General features: G+C 43.9%; 1 protein-coding gene across 2 annotated transcripts; it reads right to left on the bottom strand.

Moving 5' to 3' along the window:
- Positions 1-596: 596 nt before the first annotated feature.
- TFB2M (transcription factor B2, mitochondrial) lies at positions 597-17,252 on the bottom strand. Of its 2 annotated transcripts, none has more exons than XM_019549759.1 (8): positions 17,234-17,252; positions 14,734-14,822; positions 13,245-13,398; positions 12,048-12,196; positions 10,027-10,116; positions 6,834-6,896; positions 5,675-5,823; positions 597-1,731 (listed from the first exon to the last, which is right to left on the bottom strand). In XM_019549759.1, the coding sequence occupies exons 2-8, from the start codon at positions 14,755-14,757 to the stop codon at positions 1,539-1,541; spliced, it is 822 nt and encodes a 273-aa protein (XP_019405304.1). In that variant the 5' UTR covers positions 14,758-14,822; positions 17,234-17,252; the 3' UTR covers positions 597-1,538. The 2 variants fall into 2 exon arrangements, with proteins under 2 accessions (XP_019405304.1, XP_019405303.1); XM_019549758.1 differs by lacking the exon at positions 17,234-17,252 and adding an exon at positions 16,945-17,227.
- Between the last annotated feature and the right edge of the window lie 43 nt (positions 17,253-17,295).

The raw sequence follows: 17,295 nt of genomic DNA, 5'->3' as shown, positions 1-17,295 counted from the left end.
AGAAACCACTCCCAGTCACTAGGAGAGGTACAAGAGGCACAACTCCCCAGACATGGAGTGACAGCTAACGTTTTAAACATTTCTCTTTTCCATTTAGGTATGTACAAGAAATGTCCTTGACATTGCCTCACTCCATAGACACAGAATTCCAGTAACCTCATCTCTCCCAAATGCAAAGGGGAAGGGAGGAAGCAGCTGAATACAGTACATTGGAGCAAAGAAGTTAGGGGGAGATTGTATTAAGGCAGGGATGTCCCACTTATTTGGCTCTGCAGGTCAGATGGAGACCACAGGAATCCTCAAGAACTAGATGATCCACCTCTGGCAGCAAGGCAGTGGTTTACTGGCATAGTTGCTGGAGCTGCTGCACTGATGGGGCTTCAGAATCCAGGGGGCAAACATTGACACTGATACTTATCCCCCACTTTTCCTCTGCCACCAAATTTAATCACCAGTAACAACTAGAGACCCTGAATATGGTGGCAGGCATGTGGGGTGGTGGTGGAAGGTGTCAAGCTGCATCAGCGTTCACCCCCTGGAATCTGAAGCCATGTGAACGCAATGACTAGCAGCAATGTCTACAAGCTCCACAAGCCTCCATGCTTCCAGCTGAACAGCTCTTTACTAAGGACACGGGCTAAGAAGTGCATTTTAAAATCAGCTGTGGATTTTTATCTATACACATATTACACATTTAAACAAATGGAGAAGGATTATAGGGAGGAAACAATTTTTACAGTCTACAAAACAGTCAAGGGACCAGTGAAAAATGATGATGTAAACGTACTGGCAAAGTTTCTATGCACCTATGCCTGATTGTGTATGGGTACTAGACACTGGCCAACATTTTGAATTTTCAAAAGAAAAAATAATGAATTCCCCCTCTTGAATCATACCTAAAGGAACACAGAATCTACATTAAAAGCAAAGTGTGTATATGTGCGCGCACACACAACTAGTCCCAGCTGCCACATTGCTTGCTGCCATCCTCTTGTCCCACATTAACTCTCATTCCTTTGTCCTATTATTTTCATGCAAGGTTAATTTTAGGCTGTAAATTCTTTTGGCCAGGGAGAAAGATGACAAATCTTAAATTTGTAAAACCGGTAAAGACATTTTCAGTCACTGAGAAAATATTAACAATCAAGTTATCTGCTAACCAAATGCAAACTACAAAAAAAATATAATATTTGGCCTGTTACATTTTTATATGTAGCAAAAACAGCATAAGTGACATCAAAGACAGATTATGTTACATGGTGTTTACAAAAGCAGCAACCGCTGCCATGATGATGCTGGAGAAGATTCAGAGATTGACTTTAGTCCTATCCTCACTAGAGAAATGACTGTCAATTCCATATTTCCATATTATGACATCAGTGGACAGACTGTTGTGTTTCAAGTAAATATTCCTCTGGTTTGTGCACAAGACAACACTTACCCTTAACCAATGGGATTCTGAGATTGTAGAGGTTATTCTTGTCCTTTGTATCATCATACACTCCCTGAATAAAGAACTTGTGACTTGATAAGCAGTCTTAGAATATCAGAGATCTGTTCACAGTCATTTTAAAGGTGTCATTATACAGCCAGCTTCTATCAAACTCTGGAGACCGTTCCAGAACTTCAAAAATGCCCCTGTACTCTTCTGGGTACAAATCGCCCGTTGAACTGTTTTCTGGTATTTCTAACTGCTCTAAAACTTTATACCCATTGCCCAGGTTCCATGTGCTGAAACACAAAACAAAGTAAAAATCACAATGAGCAATTTCTATCAGTTAGAAACAAAAAAATATAAAACTCATGTTTGGGCTCACTTCATTCTTTCCCAGCTTCTAGATGTCAATGACAACTCCCCTGTGTGACACCACTTGTTTCCTACAAATACTGAGACCAGAATCTCAGTATTAAAAAACTAATTCCCTGTGTGTTCCCTTCACAGGGAATTAACAACAGATGTGAAGATACTGCAATACCAGCCCACACCAGGAAAGCCAAAGCAGCCTTAGCCAATAAGGCAAGGACAGGTTAATGTAGTCCATCTGAATAAAACACATGGTAATGCCTATTAAGCACAGTTCCTCCCCCACAACCACTGACTCTTTTCAAAGTCATAGTGAGCTACAACACTGCATACATTTTGACTTCCTTTTCACTCTCATACCTGAACTGTGTCTTTCTTATCCATTTTCAATCATTCGTTTCTTCACCCACCCTAAATGTCTGGCAGAAGTCGACAAACAGGGCCCCAAACAGTTCACCCAGAATCCCTGTCATCCCCTCTCAGCCTGCCACATACAATCACTGTGGCTCCACCCTCCATGAGGTGAAGCTGGACCAGGCTGCCCTGTGATTCATCTGCATATAAGTTTTTGGAGCACCCCAGGACAAGAACAGCCACTTCCAGTCATGAGTGGGAAAGTTAATGAGCACTTGGAATCTTTGTGGAGGGTGTCCGGAGTAGCAATGCTCAGCTCAGCTATGTTGTTTGAGTTGTGCGGTCACCACGGTTTGAAATACAGGCGACTTGGGGCCCAGCCCAATGAACTATGTAGTCCTTGGACTTGGACTAATATCATGCAGTTTATACTACATTTAAGTAGGTAATTGCTACAGTTGATCTTAGCCCAAACAAGAAAACCAAAAAAGTATGTTTATGGAGTACCTGTGCTAAAACTTGCAGGTTTCAAAAAAAGGTAATGTATCAATCGTGGATGAATTAAGTGCATGTTGCTATATGCAAATTGATACAACCATGTTTACTTTCAAAGTTATTGTTTTCAAATTTGTTCCTTACTTTTATGCGCTCAGGGTAAGCAGGGTCTGACAGTAAAGATAGAGAGAAGGGGCTGCCAGGGGAAGAAAGTTAGGGGGAAGCACAGAGCAAAGGAGCTACCTGAACCCCAGATTTATTCTCTCTGCTGTAGCAGTGGAAGGGGGACAAATTGGAGGCAAACCTCAAATTCTGTACCTGGAAAATTATAACAAATTAATAACTTTTCCATATATATAGAATCAAATTATTGAGGGAATGTCTTATAATCACAGTATATCCTTGTGAAACTTCAACTTTCCAGCACTAACTGAGTACAGTAATGCTTGTAAACCAGGTTTAGGAAAAAAAGGCATCTTTTTCTATTCTGACCATTCTGAACAGCTTATAGTTTTTTATCACAGGCCCTGGTTCTCATGGGGGACTTCAATCATTCTGACATGTGGGGAGGGCAATACAGCAGTGTGCAAGCAATACATTGGTGTTGGTTGTAGCTGTGTTGATCTAAGGACATAGGCAGACGAGGTTCTTTGGGTAAATGTAAGTTCTTTTATTAGATCAACTAAATAGTTGGAAAAATTGTTCTTTGCAAGCTTCTGGGTACAAACACCCTACCCTTTGGCAGATTCTCTCCAATGCCTGAAGAAGGATGCTTGTGCCTGAAAGTTTGCAAAGAACAATTTTTCCAGGCAATCCAGGAAGTATTTGAAGAGTTTTTGGGACAGCTTCCTGGTGCAAGCGCTGGAGCAGCCAACCAGGGGCTATGCTCTTCTTGACCCACTGTTCACAAACAGGGAAGAAATGGTGGTGAATGTACTAATAGATGGCACCTTGGGAAGCAGTGACCACAAGTTGATTGAGTTCAGGATCCCGAGGAAAGGAAGGATGGAGAGCAGCAGAGTAAGTACCCTGGACTTCAGAAATGCAGACCCTGACTCGCTCAGGGAACTCATGGGCAGGATCCCCTGGGAAGCCAGAGGAGAAGAGAAGTCCAGAAGAGCTGGCTGTTCTTTCAAGAAGCCTTACTGAGTGCAGGAACAAACCATCCTGATGTGAAGAAAGACTAGCAAGTATGGCAGAAGACCAGCTTGGCTTAGCAGGGAACTCTTCAGTGAACTAAATCACAAAAAAAGGAGCTTGTAAGAAGAAAAAACTTGGATAAACAACTAAGGAGGAGTGTAAAAGTATTGCTCAGGCATGTGGGGATAAAATCAGAAAGGCCAAAGCACAATTGGAGTTGCAGCTAGCAAGGGATGTGAAGGGTTTCTACAAGTATGTCAGTAAAAAGAGGAAGATCAGGGAAAATGTGGGTCCCTTATTGAATGGGGGAGGCAACCTAGTGTCAGAGGATACAGAAAAGGCTGAAGTACTTAACGCCTTTTTCACCTTAGTCTTTATAGGCAGGATCAGACTATTGTACCTGGCAGCACAGTTCGGGGGAGGAGGTGAGCAGTCAACGGTAGTGAAAAACAGGTTAGGAACTATTTAGAAAAGCTGGATATATACAAGTCCATGGGGCCAGACTAGATGCACCCAGGGGTGCTGAGGAAGTTGACTGATGTGACTGCAGAGCTGCTGGCCATCACCTTTGAAAACTCATGGTGATCAGGAGAGGTCCCAGATGATTGGAAAAGGACAAACATAGTGTCCATAGTTAATAAAGGGAAAAAGGAGGATCCAGGGAACTGCAGACTGGTCAGCCTCCGCTCAGTCCTTGGAAAATCATGGAGCAGATCCTCAAGAAATTCATTTCTAAGCACTTGGAGAAGGTGATTAGGAACAGTCAGCATGGATTCACCAAGGGCAAGTCATGCCTGACTAACTTGACTCCCTTGTTTGATGAGATGACTGGCTCTGCGGATGTGGGGAGACCAGTGGAGGTGGATGTGATTTTAGCAAGGCTTTGGATACAGTCTCCCACTACATTCTTACAGGCAATCTAAGGAAGTATGGGCTGGATGAATGGACTGCAAGGTGGATAGAAAACTGTCTGGAGCATTGGGCTCAGAGGGTAGTAATCAATAGCTCCTGGTCTACTTGACAGCCAGCATCAAGTGGAGTGCCACAGGGGTCAGTCCTGGGGCCAGTTTTGTTCAATGTCTTCATCAACAACTTGGAAGATGGCAAAGAGTGCACCCTCAGCAAGTCTGCAGATGACACCAAGCTGGGGGGAGTAATAGATATGCTGGAGGGTAGGGCTAGGATTCAGAGTGACCTAGACAAATCAGAGGATTGGGCCAAAAGGAATCTCATACGGTTCAACAAGGTCAAGTGCAAAGTCCTGCACTTAGGATGGAACAATCCCACGCACCAGTACAGGCTGGGGGCTGACTGGCTAAGCAGCAGCTCTGCAAAAAAGGACCCAGAGGTTACAGTGGACAGTAAGCTAAATATGAGCCAGCAGTGTGCCCTTGTTGCCAAGAAGGCTAAAGGCATACTGGGCTACATTGGGAGGAGTGCTGCCAGCAGGTCAAAGGAAGTGACCTCTATTCCCCTCTATTTGGCGGTGACCACTCACAGGCACCATTGGCAGCACTGACAGCATTTTTCACAAGGGTTGCACCGCCAACCTCAGGGGGTGCACGTGCACTTGTGTGCATCCCCTACACGTTGCCAATGCTTAGAGAGGTTGTAGACTCTCTAATTCTTGGAGGTTTTTAAGACCCAGCTAGTTACAAAGCCTTGGCTAGGTTGATCTAGTTGGTGACAGTCCTGGCTTAAGCAGGAGGTTGGATTAGATGACCTCCTGAGGTCCTTTCCAACCCTAATTTTCTATGATTCTATGAATACTAAACTGAACTCAGAGAGCAAAGAAATATTCCATCATAAATGCTTCAATATTTTCCCTGTTACTTGTCTGGTATGAAAAAAATAGTAAATCCAATTCTTCCTTATACTTACTTTATTATATCAATTACTTTAGACTTCTGCTTAATAAGACAATGTTTAACCATCATGATAAAAGTTCCTGAAGTAGTGTCTGTCATAGCACCTGTAAATAAATTCCTTCGGGGAGTCATTCGTACTAAACATAAATTGTCATTTGTTACCTGCAGAAGGAAAAAAAGAATTAAGCTAGTAAAAATCAAGGTCACTATGAAGCTTCAGTTGTCACTACAAGTATTGTTTTTCATTTATGTAGTGATTTCTGAAAGTAAAGCAACTCTAATTTAATAGAAAAAGTTTTGTCTGAAGGTGACGCTCACCTAGAAAGAGGCTGCAATAAAGTTAAAAACAAAACAAAACAGTAAAGGTCACTAGAAAAATTCACAGGCAGGGACCTCAAACTCATCTGGCCCACAAGGTGCAGGGCCAGCCTCGCATGCAGTGTGCATCCTGGGCTAGCTCCACATGCAGCATGTACCAAACGGAACATGTAGGTCAACTCTGAGACCAACAGGCAACATAGGGGCCAGATCCAACCTGTGGGCCTTATCTTTGACACTTCTAACCTAAGGATACGTGGAATTTTCCATCACTTAACTTTTAAAAATATATGCTACATCTCAAATAGAAATTTAGGCTAGATTCGTAAAGTATTAGACAATGTTATATGATCAGTGCTTTGCAGGATATCGGACTAATACAGGGCCAGTTCCTTGTGGTCTTACAGCAGTTTAACTCATTTAAGTTATCTGCCTGAATGTGGAAAACTGGAGTGTAACTTTTGCTAAGACTATCACGTAACCCAAGCATATACAGTTTTTTTCCTTTAAATCAAAGATTTTTTGCACTAGCAGCAATGCATATATATAATTCAATGGATCTTTCCAATATCTAGTTCATAGACTTGCTGCATTTTCTCCCACCTAGGATAATGAAAAAAATTAGTTGTGTTCAGACTTTTATTTAGTCACAATTCGGCTTGCCTTCTCATGTAGAGAACACATTGCACATGAGTTTTCAGTAAATCAAAGCAACATTTAAAAAAACCCATTTCCAATGAAATGGGACTAGTAGATTTCCTTATTTAAGCTTGTAAAACTTCCCTAAAAATATCAGACTTTTTTGCATCTAAACTAAAATCTATAAAGAAAAAAAGTCAAAGAATTAATCTTACCTGGCTCCCTGGTCTTGGCAATCTTTGAGTTTTTGAATTAGTTAAGAATGAGGACTGAGGCTCCTGGGAAGAAGAAAAACCTTAACAGTTAAAATATCTTGACAAGACTTCATAATTTATTTTTAATAGAGGTGCACCAATGCATCAGTCCCATAACGTACCAGCACCAATATAAGGATAATTAACGTCATCGGCATTTTTTTGGCTGATGTGGCCAATAATGTTACAGATAGATGCCCCATGCACATGCGCAGCTGCAGTACAGAACACAGGTAGCTAGGAGTGCAGCCGAGCAGCATCTGTCTGGTAAGTCTGTTATGAGGGAAGGGGCAGATTGAGGCCCCCAGAGTGAGGGAGAGAGTGTGCCCCTGGAACTGTGTGCTGGGTGAGGGTGGGCTGCAGCTGCAGGCTGAGGCTGCATCAAGCTCTTCCCAGCAGAGGGGTTGGGCCGCAGCTGCACTCAGGGCAGGCGGTGATAGTGCTGGGGTGGGGGGGTTGGGTGGGGGCTACAGCCACTTCAAAGTTCGCTCCCAGTGCTGCCACTGCCTGCCCCAGCATAGCCCAGGCCAGCCCAGCTCTGCACTGGGAAGAGCCCAGCGCTGGCCCTGGCTCTAGCTTGCAGCGACAGCCCACCCTTGCCTCATGCACAGATCTAGAGGCACACCCCCCCATGCCCTCCTGGGGTGAACACCTGAGGGCCACAAGGGTAGCTCCGCATCTTAACAGGTGCCACCCCCCGACCCGGCCCCACAACCGGTTACCATCCTGAGACTGGAAGTCCTGACCCTAACCCCTAAACTTTGCCACTGGAAGTCCCTCCCCTTGCCCCTGGAAGTACTCCTTTTGGGAACAGGGTTTGAAATCTTGGAACCAGAAAAAAAATCAAATTATATACTAAAAATCAGAGATCTACAAAAAATATCTTTATTTTATTTCAAAAAAAATATTTTTGTCCTGATTTGTGTGTGTTTGCTTCATGTATATAGAGGTGACTGCAAAATAGCTCAAAATGAAGTCTTACTCCTATATATTGTGTGGGGGAGAGGAGGGAAGGCATGTGGGAGTGTCTGAGTTTTGTGGGGACTGTGTGTGTGTGGGAGGGGTGTATGTGGGCTGTGGGGGACAGTGTGGGAGTGTGTATGGAGTTTGTGTGGGGATGGGGGTGAGGGTCAATAGGTATGGGACTGTAGATGGGGGTGTGGGTGTGGCGGGCTTGTAGGAAGGAGGTGTATTTGTGGGGATGTGTGGGGGCGTATGGAATTTGTGAGGGGGCTATGGGTGTGTGTGTGGTGAGGGTGGCTGGGAGTGGGTGTGTGTGGGGGGGGTTTGGGGTGCGGTTCATGTGCATGGGGTACGTGCAGGGTTCCTTACAAAACATGCCTCCCGGCATTGCACACAGCCCATGCCGCCAGCAGCAGCAGGAGCTCCCTGGAGACACATAATCCCTACAAGCCCCAGGAATTCACATAGCTGGGCTGCCAACTCCATTGCATGGAGCTCACAAGCCCAAGCCCTGCCTCATGAAGCCAGCAGTGCATATCATGGGGATCAGCTGGGGCAGCAGGAGAGGGGCAGAGCTAGCCCAGCTCCATAGCATGGAGCTCCCCGCCATTCCCCATGACCTGAGTGTAGCAGTGCGTAGGACCAGGCCACTGGCTCCATCACTTGGGGCTTTCCCCAGAGGTGTGCAGGTCAGGTGGAGAACCTGGGAACTGTGTGCAAGCCCCATGAGATGGAGCCAGAAAGGCCCCACGCCCCCACCAGCCTGGGCTTAATGCTCCTGCCACCTCATCCTGGGCCCCTTCTGGCACCAGCACAGGCCCCCTGCTCCCGTGCAGCTCCCACTTCGCTCTTGCCTGTCCCCCCACTGCTGTCACCACCACTCCCATCCCCTGCTGCCACCACTTCCCCCACCACAGCTGTGGCCTTTCCCCTGTCGCTTCCCTACCTTCTTGCCTGCCTGCCCCTCCATCCCTCCTCTCAATGCCACCACTCCCCCACCTGCGAGGCCAGGGTCAAGTGAGGGTGGGAGCATGGTGCATTGCTCCTGCATGAATCAGCGGGGCTTGGCCCCATGTAAGCACAGCACGGGCAGCCCAGGGCCGGGCCAGATACTGTGAAGTGGTAGGCACCCACCCAAGGGCTGGATAAAATTGCCTGGCGGGCTGGATCTGGCCCATGAGCCATATTTTGCTCACCCCAATATAGTCTCTCAGCAGAAATCAAGTCTTGGTTACACCCAGGAAGAAGCCAGGACACTGTCATAGAAACTACATCTACAGCTGATTTCCAGACCAAAAAAAGATCCTACTCCATCTAATTATGTGATAAAGGACAACACACCAGATCAATCATTGGCCTCACCAAAAAAGAGAATGTACTGGTTTTTAAGCTTAGACTATATCTGCTTCATTCCCAGACCTGAGAAAGGGTATTTTGTACCTGAAAGCTTGCCTGGTATCTCTCCTAATTATATAGCTGGTTCAGTTAAAAATATTACAAAACAAATTTTACTTCTCAGAGCAGTAAAAACCAAGTGATAATATAGATAGCAATCCTAAGGAATCTGGAGCAGTTGCTGCAAGAGGTGAGAGTAAAATGTTCTGACACATCAAGAAAGACTACCAGAAAAGGAACAGTGAGAGACAGAACACTGTCAAAAGGTGCTAAGGAGAGCACCATCACGCTGACTTTGGCAAAAACCTGAAATACCCATACTTAGATACTGTGACATCTCACATTACAGACGGATCTAAAGTAGTGGGAGCAGTATAGCCATATTAGCTTGGCACTCCACCAATGTTAACGTAGATATAACTTCTCCTACTTAAGCCAGCTGATTTACAGCTCCAGGTATTTTTGTATAGCACTGCATTGTGCAGTGCAGACATACCAATAATGCAAAGCCTTGCTCGTGCTGTTCAGGTACATCATGGTTTCATTTACAGTGTCCTCCTATTTATTCTGGAATTTTTTCCTTCCTGCTACCTGCCATTCATGTTCTCCTGTGTCTAGTATTGACAGTGGTAAATCATGAAAATATTACAGTCTAAAGAAAATGCTGACAGATCATTAGCTATGAGGCACATTCCTATAAAAGCATTTTCAATACAGAAAACAAATAAGCAGTCATTTCAGAAGGCTGTTTACTATAAAAAGCATTTACATCAGAAAGTTAACACAGAAAACTCACCATGTGCAGGAGCTGAATTTCACATGCTGTTTGCCAAAGTACACTTAATGCTTGATACTTCATTTGTTCTCCAGGTTTTGCAGTTAATACCTGGAAGAATGACAAGAATACATAAGACTAGTTCTATACCTATTTATTCCACAATGCTTATCAAGGCAATTGGAAAAGGTTCAACTCGAACTTCATAGTTAATTGTAACAGCCCAAGGTCAATTCTCTGTCTGAAGGTGGATTTGGTGTTCTACAAGTTGCACCACCCACTGTTTTAAGTATCTTTCCTACAAAACGATATGAGAAAGTCTTTGTGGGTGTGTCTATAAGTGAGCTTTAATGTGCAGTAGCCTACTCTACTTCGTATTAAAACATCACAGAAAAAGCAGTGCTAGTATGCTAATGCACAGCAGAATTGATCTAGTGCGCATTGTCACTAAAAAGGCGTTCACTTTTGCTACTGTGCATTAGAGCAGCCTAAAGAGCCTTTATGTAGTGCCTCATATTAGAGGTACTAAACTTAATGTGCAATAGCAAAAGCACATTAATGAACATGTAAGACGCGCCCAGTTTCATCTAAGCGCCTTTGTTTTATAGCAATATTTTTAAATCTACAAAATTAAATGCTGAATTAAATGGTATACGAACTTCCATCTTGCCTTTCACTAGTTGACTTTCAGATATGAAAGAGTGTACGATAAAAGAACAAGAAAATTCAAAAGATTGCTTCAGTTGTGGATACGATTTAACTGACAGCAAGTAGACTTCATTTTTACATTCAAGTAAGCACCATTTCCAATAGGGAGAATCATGCTGCCAGTATAAACAGAGGGCTTAGCAGGTGTTACTTTTAAGGCCTAATCCAGGGACAATAGATTGTGACTTACCACATGTTCATCTAATTTATGGTGCCATAAAATGACAAACCAGCCACAAAGATGTTCCACAGATAAGGTATAACTTGGCTATCCAAATCAGGATTGGGCACGGAGGAACCCTGAGCCCAGCTGGAACCACGCTAAAATGAATCCATCCCAGGTTCAAGAAAGAGGGCAGTTGCATCCTACACCCCAGGGCTGTCTCACGCCAGATCCTGATGCAGCCAGATCCTGAGGCACCCTCAACATAATTGCTGATGGCCCAATCTGCAGGACAGGTTTGGCCTCAAGAGTGGCATGACTAGGATCTGAGGAATGATATTTGGAATGGGGCATAAAATTCCTCAGATCACAAATTTTAACATCTGCAGGGGTCCTAGGATTTAATTTGTTAAAAATAGAGCAACATGACTGTATGAAAGTAAACACATCTTGGGCAAACTGTCCATTCAATCCAATTTTACAGGTCAAACAACTTCCAGAAAGAAAACAAATGTTTCAGTTATTCCTGAATTAGGCAATATGAGTGCATCATTATAGGGAGATTACATTCCTAAATACAGATATGTTTTTTGCATAATTTGAAAACAAAATGGTTCATGCTGTATTCTGCTTCAATACACAATTTCTATTTTGACAATGCAAAGAGTTGGTTTGAGTTGATGATACAGACCATGTCAGAAACCATGCTATTTAATAACCACATTTTGCATTATGAGTTTGAATTCCCTTTCCACCTGACCTGTCTTGCATAGTTTTTAACACATGCTTTTAATCTTAAAAATGATTAAAAGCATGTGTTCTGTTTTTATATTATGTAAATATCTGGAATAATTCACTGCTCTTTGATGCACCCTTGTGCTACTGAATTCAAAGACATACCAAAACCTCGTAGGAAACAGTCTCTCTCTCTCACACACATATATACACACAGACATGTAAAGAGTCCTCAAACTTGTATTGTTGTTTACAAAAAAATTGTGTTGACACAGATTGTTATTTCATATAGAAGCTGGAAAGAGAAATTATTTTTGCCCCTCTTTTTACAAAAATATTCCTAAGAAAAACTGTAAAGCAATACGATGACAAACTGTGTTAATTTTCTGAGATGCTTCCAGTTCTCTTTATTGCCAGTAAAATCTCTTGTACATACCTTGTACTCTCTCTCACTCATAAGCATGTTCAGTTCTACTCTTCCACAATGGTATATTGAAACGCCCTCATACAAGCCATATATAAGCTTCCACAGCAAATTCCTTTCATTTCTTCGTGAGATGATCCCAAAAATTTTTACAGGTACACCTGTTTTGATAATGTGCAAAAATATCTTTAAATATTGAATACATGTACAGCACAACCTCAACACACTACTAAGCAAGCTACAAGCACCACAAACTGAATCTATTTAAAGAGTATGGTTACTGTTCCCCACTCACGGATGGTTTAGCATATGGCCCAAAGGCATCTAGTCTGTGACTGCTTAAATCCTTATAGAAGGGTACTTGGTACCCGTGTCAGTCTAAGACAAAAAGACATACAAAACACTAGAACTCTTGCTTCCAAAATGATACCTTTTATTAGACCAACTGGAAAACAGCACGAAAATTGTCCTTTTCTGCATGATTTCGGGATCAAAGTCCCTTCGTCAGGCTCTGGGAAAAGTGTAGATGGTACAAGACAGTAAAGAGTCCCCATATGTAAGAAATAAACTTCATTTTTGCACAGAGGGAGCTGAAGATGGAAGTCTGTCCCTCTGGGTCCACAATACTGTCTTTGTGAGCTGTGTTGAGTAGTTCTTTGATGTGTTGATCAGGTAGAATTTCTTCCCTGGAGGTGTCAGATGGCAGGCAGGGAAGCAAAGAAAATGTCCTCATTCTGCAATGAAGTTTAAAATCCAAAATTGGCTAAAATTCGACACCTTCCATGTTTCAGGAGTGTACCTGGTAGCCATGCTGGTCTGAGACAAAAAGGCATACAAAAGACTTTGATCCTGAGCTTCCAGAAAAGGACAATTTTCTTGCCATTTTCCAGTTGGTCTAATAAAAGGTATCATTTTGGAACCAAGAGTTCTAGTTTTTTGTATGTCTTACAGAAAAGTAAACACTTGAGATGATAGCTCTCAACAACCACTGTTCTAGCTCATACTAAATACCAAGAAACTTGAAATGACATTGATCACTATATCCAGGACATATAATTTTCTTGAGCCTTATCTATATACAAGGGAGAGTCAGCATAACCTACTCCATGTCAACCAAATTAAGTAAGGCCCTAAGGTACAGACCAAATTGCTCACATGGCTCTGGATTAGGCGTGGCCAGTGTTGGTGGATTCATATGTTAGTGTTTACCTGCTGTCCAAGGAACTGCTGAGATGCCCAATTTTTTAAAAAGTTCCACAGAGTCCATAGCTGGTGGTATGAATTGCCCACAGTGTCCTGGGTCCAACTTGAAGAAGCTGCAATAAACCACTTCCAATTGTCCATCTAGATTGTTCTCTAGGGACTGAAAGCAACAGTGTAATCAGATTCTGAGTTTTTAATTTTCATCTCAACCAATTTATACATCTGACCACTTACCTGAACTATTTTAGAACGAAGTGATTCTCTGAGTACTGGTTAAAAATAAGATGCATCTTAATAAATACTATTCTCCTACTTAAATGTTGCATATAGGACATTCGCCTTGTATCACACTTGACGCATCAGAAACTTCTCAACCAGACCTTTACAATGTGTTCTCCAGACAGTAACTCTTCCGTAAGGTTTCAAAGGTCACATATGTCTAACTTATAGAACTCCAATGATAAATTAATTGTCTTAACACTCTTGTGAAGAACTTCAACTACCAGCTGCTTTACTCCTTTTAAAGAAGTGTAGTGATTTGCTCAAGATCTGGCCAGAAGTCCATTGCAGAGCTGGAACCAGGGAGGAGTCTTGGCCACCAAACTTTCATTTGTATGGCTCCTCATCTAAAAACCCTTGTGCCCCAGCAAAGGCCCACTGAAACCTATGGGGATCCACATATATACGATTCTTAATGCACTGGCTCAATTGCATCTCTCTGCAGCAAGGGTAAGCCTAAGCACATAGCAGTAGCAGCCTCCACAGCAGAGAGTGCTGTGGAGGGGAATGGACAGCAAGGCATAGCTCCATGCCAAGCATCCCTGGTGCCAAACTGGACCTTGACAGGCTAAATCAGACCTTCCTGGGGGCTGGATTAGGCCTGTGTGCCAACCCCTGACCTACAGACTTCTTAAAGTGAATTTTAGCCCCATTGCTACACAAGCATCTGTTTAAAGACTGATCTGTTTAAAGCCACAAATGTGAACTCTTACACAAACAAGAGACAATGACTGTCTATACCACAGAAAGAGTAAACAACATGAAAAAAAAATTCCTTTCAGTCTTTCATTTATACCAGTGATTCTCAACCAGGGTACTGTGATATTCTTATATGAGTGCTGTGGCATGGCACACAACATGCACCTAGGCATGATTCACAAGATAAATCCAGCGATTCCAAATAGGAATCCACACCAGCAAAAATATTTCAATCTATTTTTGAGCTTTTTGCAACAGAAGAATTTCTCTATTATTCTTCTGTAGTCAAAAAATAAATGAAAGCTAAGAGCTAACATTTTCTGAGGAATGCCTCAAATCTGACACGGTTGAGAACCACCGATTTATACTTACTGGGGAGGCTACAAGAAACTTTAACAGATGTTAAAAAGGTGGGGGGGAAATCAAGCAGATGTGTGAGGTTATGTTAATTTCATATTTGTCTACTTGACTACAAACTTCTGAGATACAAATCTCAAACCAGAAACCAGACCCATACCTGCAAACGTGGAAGAAAAGTCATGTCACTCTCTAAAGCTATCACCCTGGTGCCTGCATTAAGCAATGTCCGGGTCAAGATTCCAGGACCTGGGGGAAAAAAACAAGATTTAATGCTTTTCTTTAATGTAGGCTTCTAAAAGGACACAGGTGGCATCAATGCGCACACACACACTCTTCAATAAGCTAGAAACTTTGTATACCAGGGTGTCAAATATCTGACTCATGGAGCTGTTTCACCCAGGGGTTGGGTCTACCATTATGGAGCCTTGCTGAGGAAAGGTGGATGGGGTGCAAGCAACAGCTGAATTAATCCCCACAACACTGTTGTTTGCCCCATAATTCTGTGAAGACTTGTGTGCATGTATGTACGCATGTGCACACTCACACACAAACACTTAACTTCAACTGAAATACATGTGAGCAATGTTAAGTATGCAAGTGTGCTTTTTGTAGGATGCTTCTCTCTCTCAAATCTGGAGTTATCTTGAGTTATACTTCAATATTCTCTTCAAGCTCTACCAGCTCACATGGATTTTTCAATCCAGATCTACATGCTTTCTGTTGTAGGGCTGAGCAACTTTGGAACAGGGAGTGAAGACTTTATGGTTGCAGTGTAAGCAAGAAGACAAATTAAAGTGAGTCTACATTCACTGGAAATGTAACAAAACAAAACTTTTGAAATTAATGGTGTCAATCAGTCAAAAAACTTCTAAAACTGAAATATTGTAATATATAAAAAAATGACAACAACCATGCCTTCTCCAAAATCCACTTTATAGAGATGGTTAGGAATCCCCAAAACAGCCTTTTCTCTTATTTGTAACAACAGGGATCATTCCTCCCCTCTTCCTACACTGAACATCTTATTGAATTAATAGTGTCATTTTCCCTACAGTTTAATGTTCTGTATTGAATTTGATTTAGAATCTTTAGAAAAGTCAAAATGTGGAAATTTTGCAATAATAAACCTTCCAAAAATCCTACCCATCAAAATGTCTTTTCTTCTATTATCTGCCTTCTACCCATGGGAATTTCTGTCTTCCCAGTTTCACAGGCCTCCACAATGTTATTAGTTTCTTAGTTATGGCCATGCTTGCTTCTTTCTTCAGACCTGAAGGAGAATGCTTTGTCTAGGTCTGTGCAGTTGGCTCAAGAAAAGATAACACATACAAAAATCTTGAGCCAATGACTGGTAACTCAGTGACTGCAGCCCTACAGCTTGGGACATACAGACCTGTTTTCATTAGCCATAGCAAAGAGCTGATCCACAATACCAAACCAGGAAGAAAAATACCAAACTACCTTGGCTACAGAGAGCTGTAGAGCCCCACCGGCATACTATCCCATGCACCATGAAACATTCTGCCCAAGTGCCCTGCAGCTAAAACAAACTAAGCAAACAAACAAGGAAACCCTGTGTGAGAATTAGTACCAGGATGCAGGACTGGCGAGCAAGGATCTCCCAGCAAAACTGCAAGAATGATAGAATCCTGGAGCAACAGGGCTGTGAGGGAACCTCCAGGGTCAGGATCATCTCTGTCCAAACCATCCCCTACATTAATTAATCTAAACTCTACGTACTCAACCCTGACAACACAGACCTAGCACCCACACCTGCCACAGGTAAAGTAAGGGAACCATGGCAGCCAACATCCTGCTTCTATGAAATGCTGTTAATATACACTAAAGAGACCCCAAGGAAAAGGGCCAGGCCCCTTACTACAGAGAAAAGCAACCCTGCCCCTGCTGCAGTCCATACCAATCTGTCCATGGCTTAAATTGCTTCCTGTCCCCAAAGACAGCAATTGTCTGACCCAATACAGAAAGGCAAGACCCGCTCTAGCCAGGCGCCTCCAGCTTCGGTCCCAACAGGAGAGCTGACACAGCCCAGGCTAAGTCCCCAATGAGTCTGCGGCTTCCCTAAGGACTCAGGTGTCATCCTGTGGGAGCAAGTGCTGATGAGGTCTGACAACTTCACAGGAACAGCATGCACATCGCCTTCCCAGCCCAGGTCACAAAGCCCTGGCTGGGAGATGCGCAGTCGTGAGTGTTGGCCCACACACACCCAGCAAGGCTGGGGCTCCTGGGAGACCTTTCATTGGCCCCAGCGGGAGCTTCTGGGGCACCAGGCCTCCCCTCCCCACAATCCTGAGGTGACTCAGTGCTTCAGGAACTCGGCACCCTCCGCCATCCCCCGGGAGGGGCTCACCGGGCTCGAACTCCAGCAGTACGGGCCCGTGCTTGGGCTGCCCCGCCGCGCCGCCCATCAGGCATTCCGCCAGAGTGCCGGCCAGGGCCGGGCAGGAGATGAACAAGCGCCGTCCCCGGGGAGCGGTCGTCCCCGCCACCAGCCCCGCCACCTCGGCCTTCGACGGCAGCTGCAGCTCCCGCTGCAGCCCCCGGCGCGGGGCCCGGCACACCCCCAGCACGGCCCGGCACCCCGCGGCGGAGGGGCGCACGAGGGACAGCGCCGCCAACATCGCCTACACGCGGGTCACCTTCCTGGCGAGGCCCCCGTACACTACGCGTGCGCGGCCAACGGGGCTCCCCTTTGCTTCCG

This window comes from Crocodylus porosus, unplaced genomic scaffold (genome assembly GCF_001723895.1).
Source record: "Crocodylus porosus isolate Cpor-Errol unplaced genomic scaffold, CroPor_comp1, whole genome shotgun sequence".
NCBI lineage: Eukaryota > Metazoa > Chordata > Crocodylia > Crocodylidae > Crocodylus > Crocodylus porosus.
This window is presented reverse-complemented; position numbering and strand designations above follow the sequence as displayed.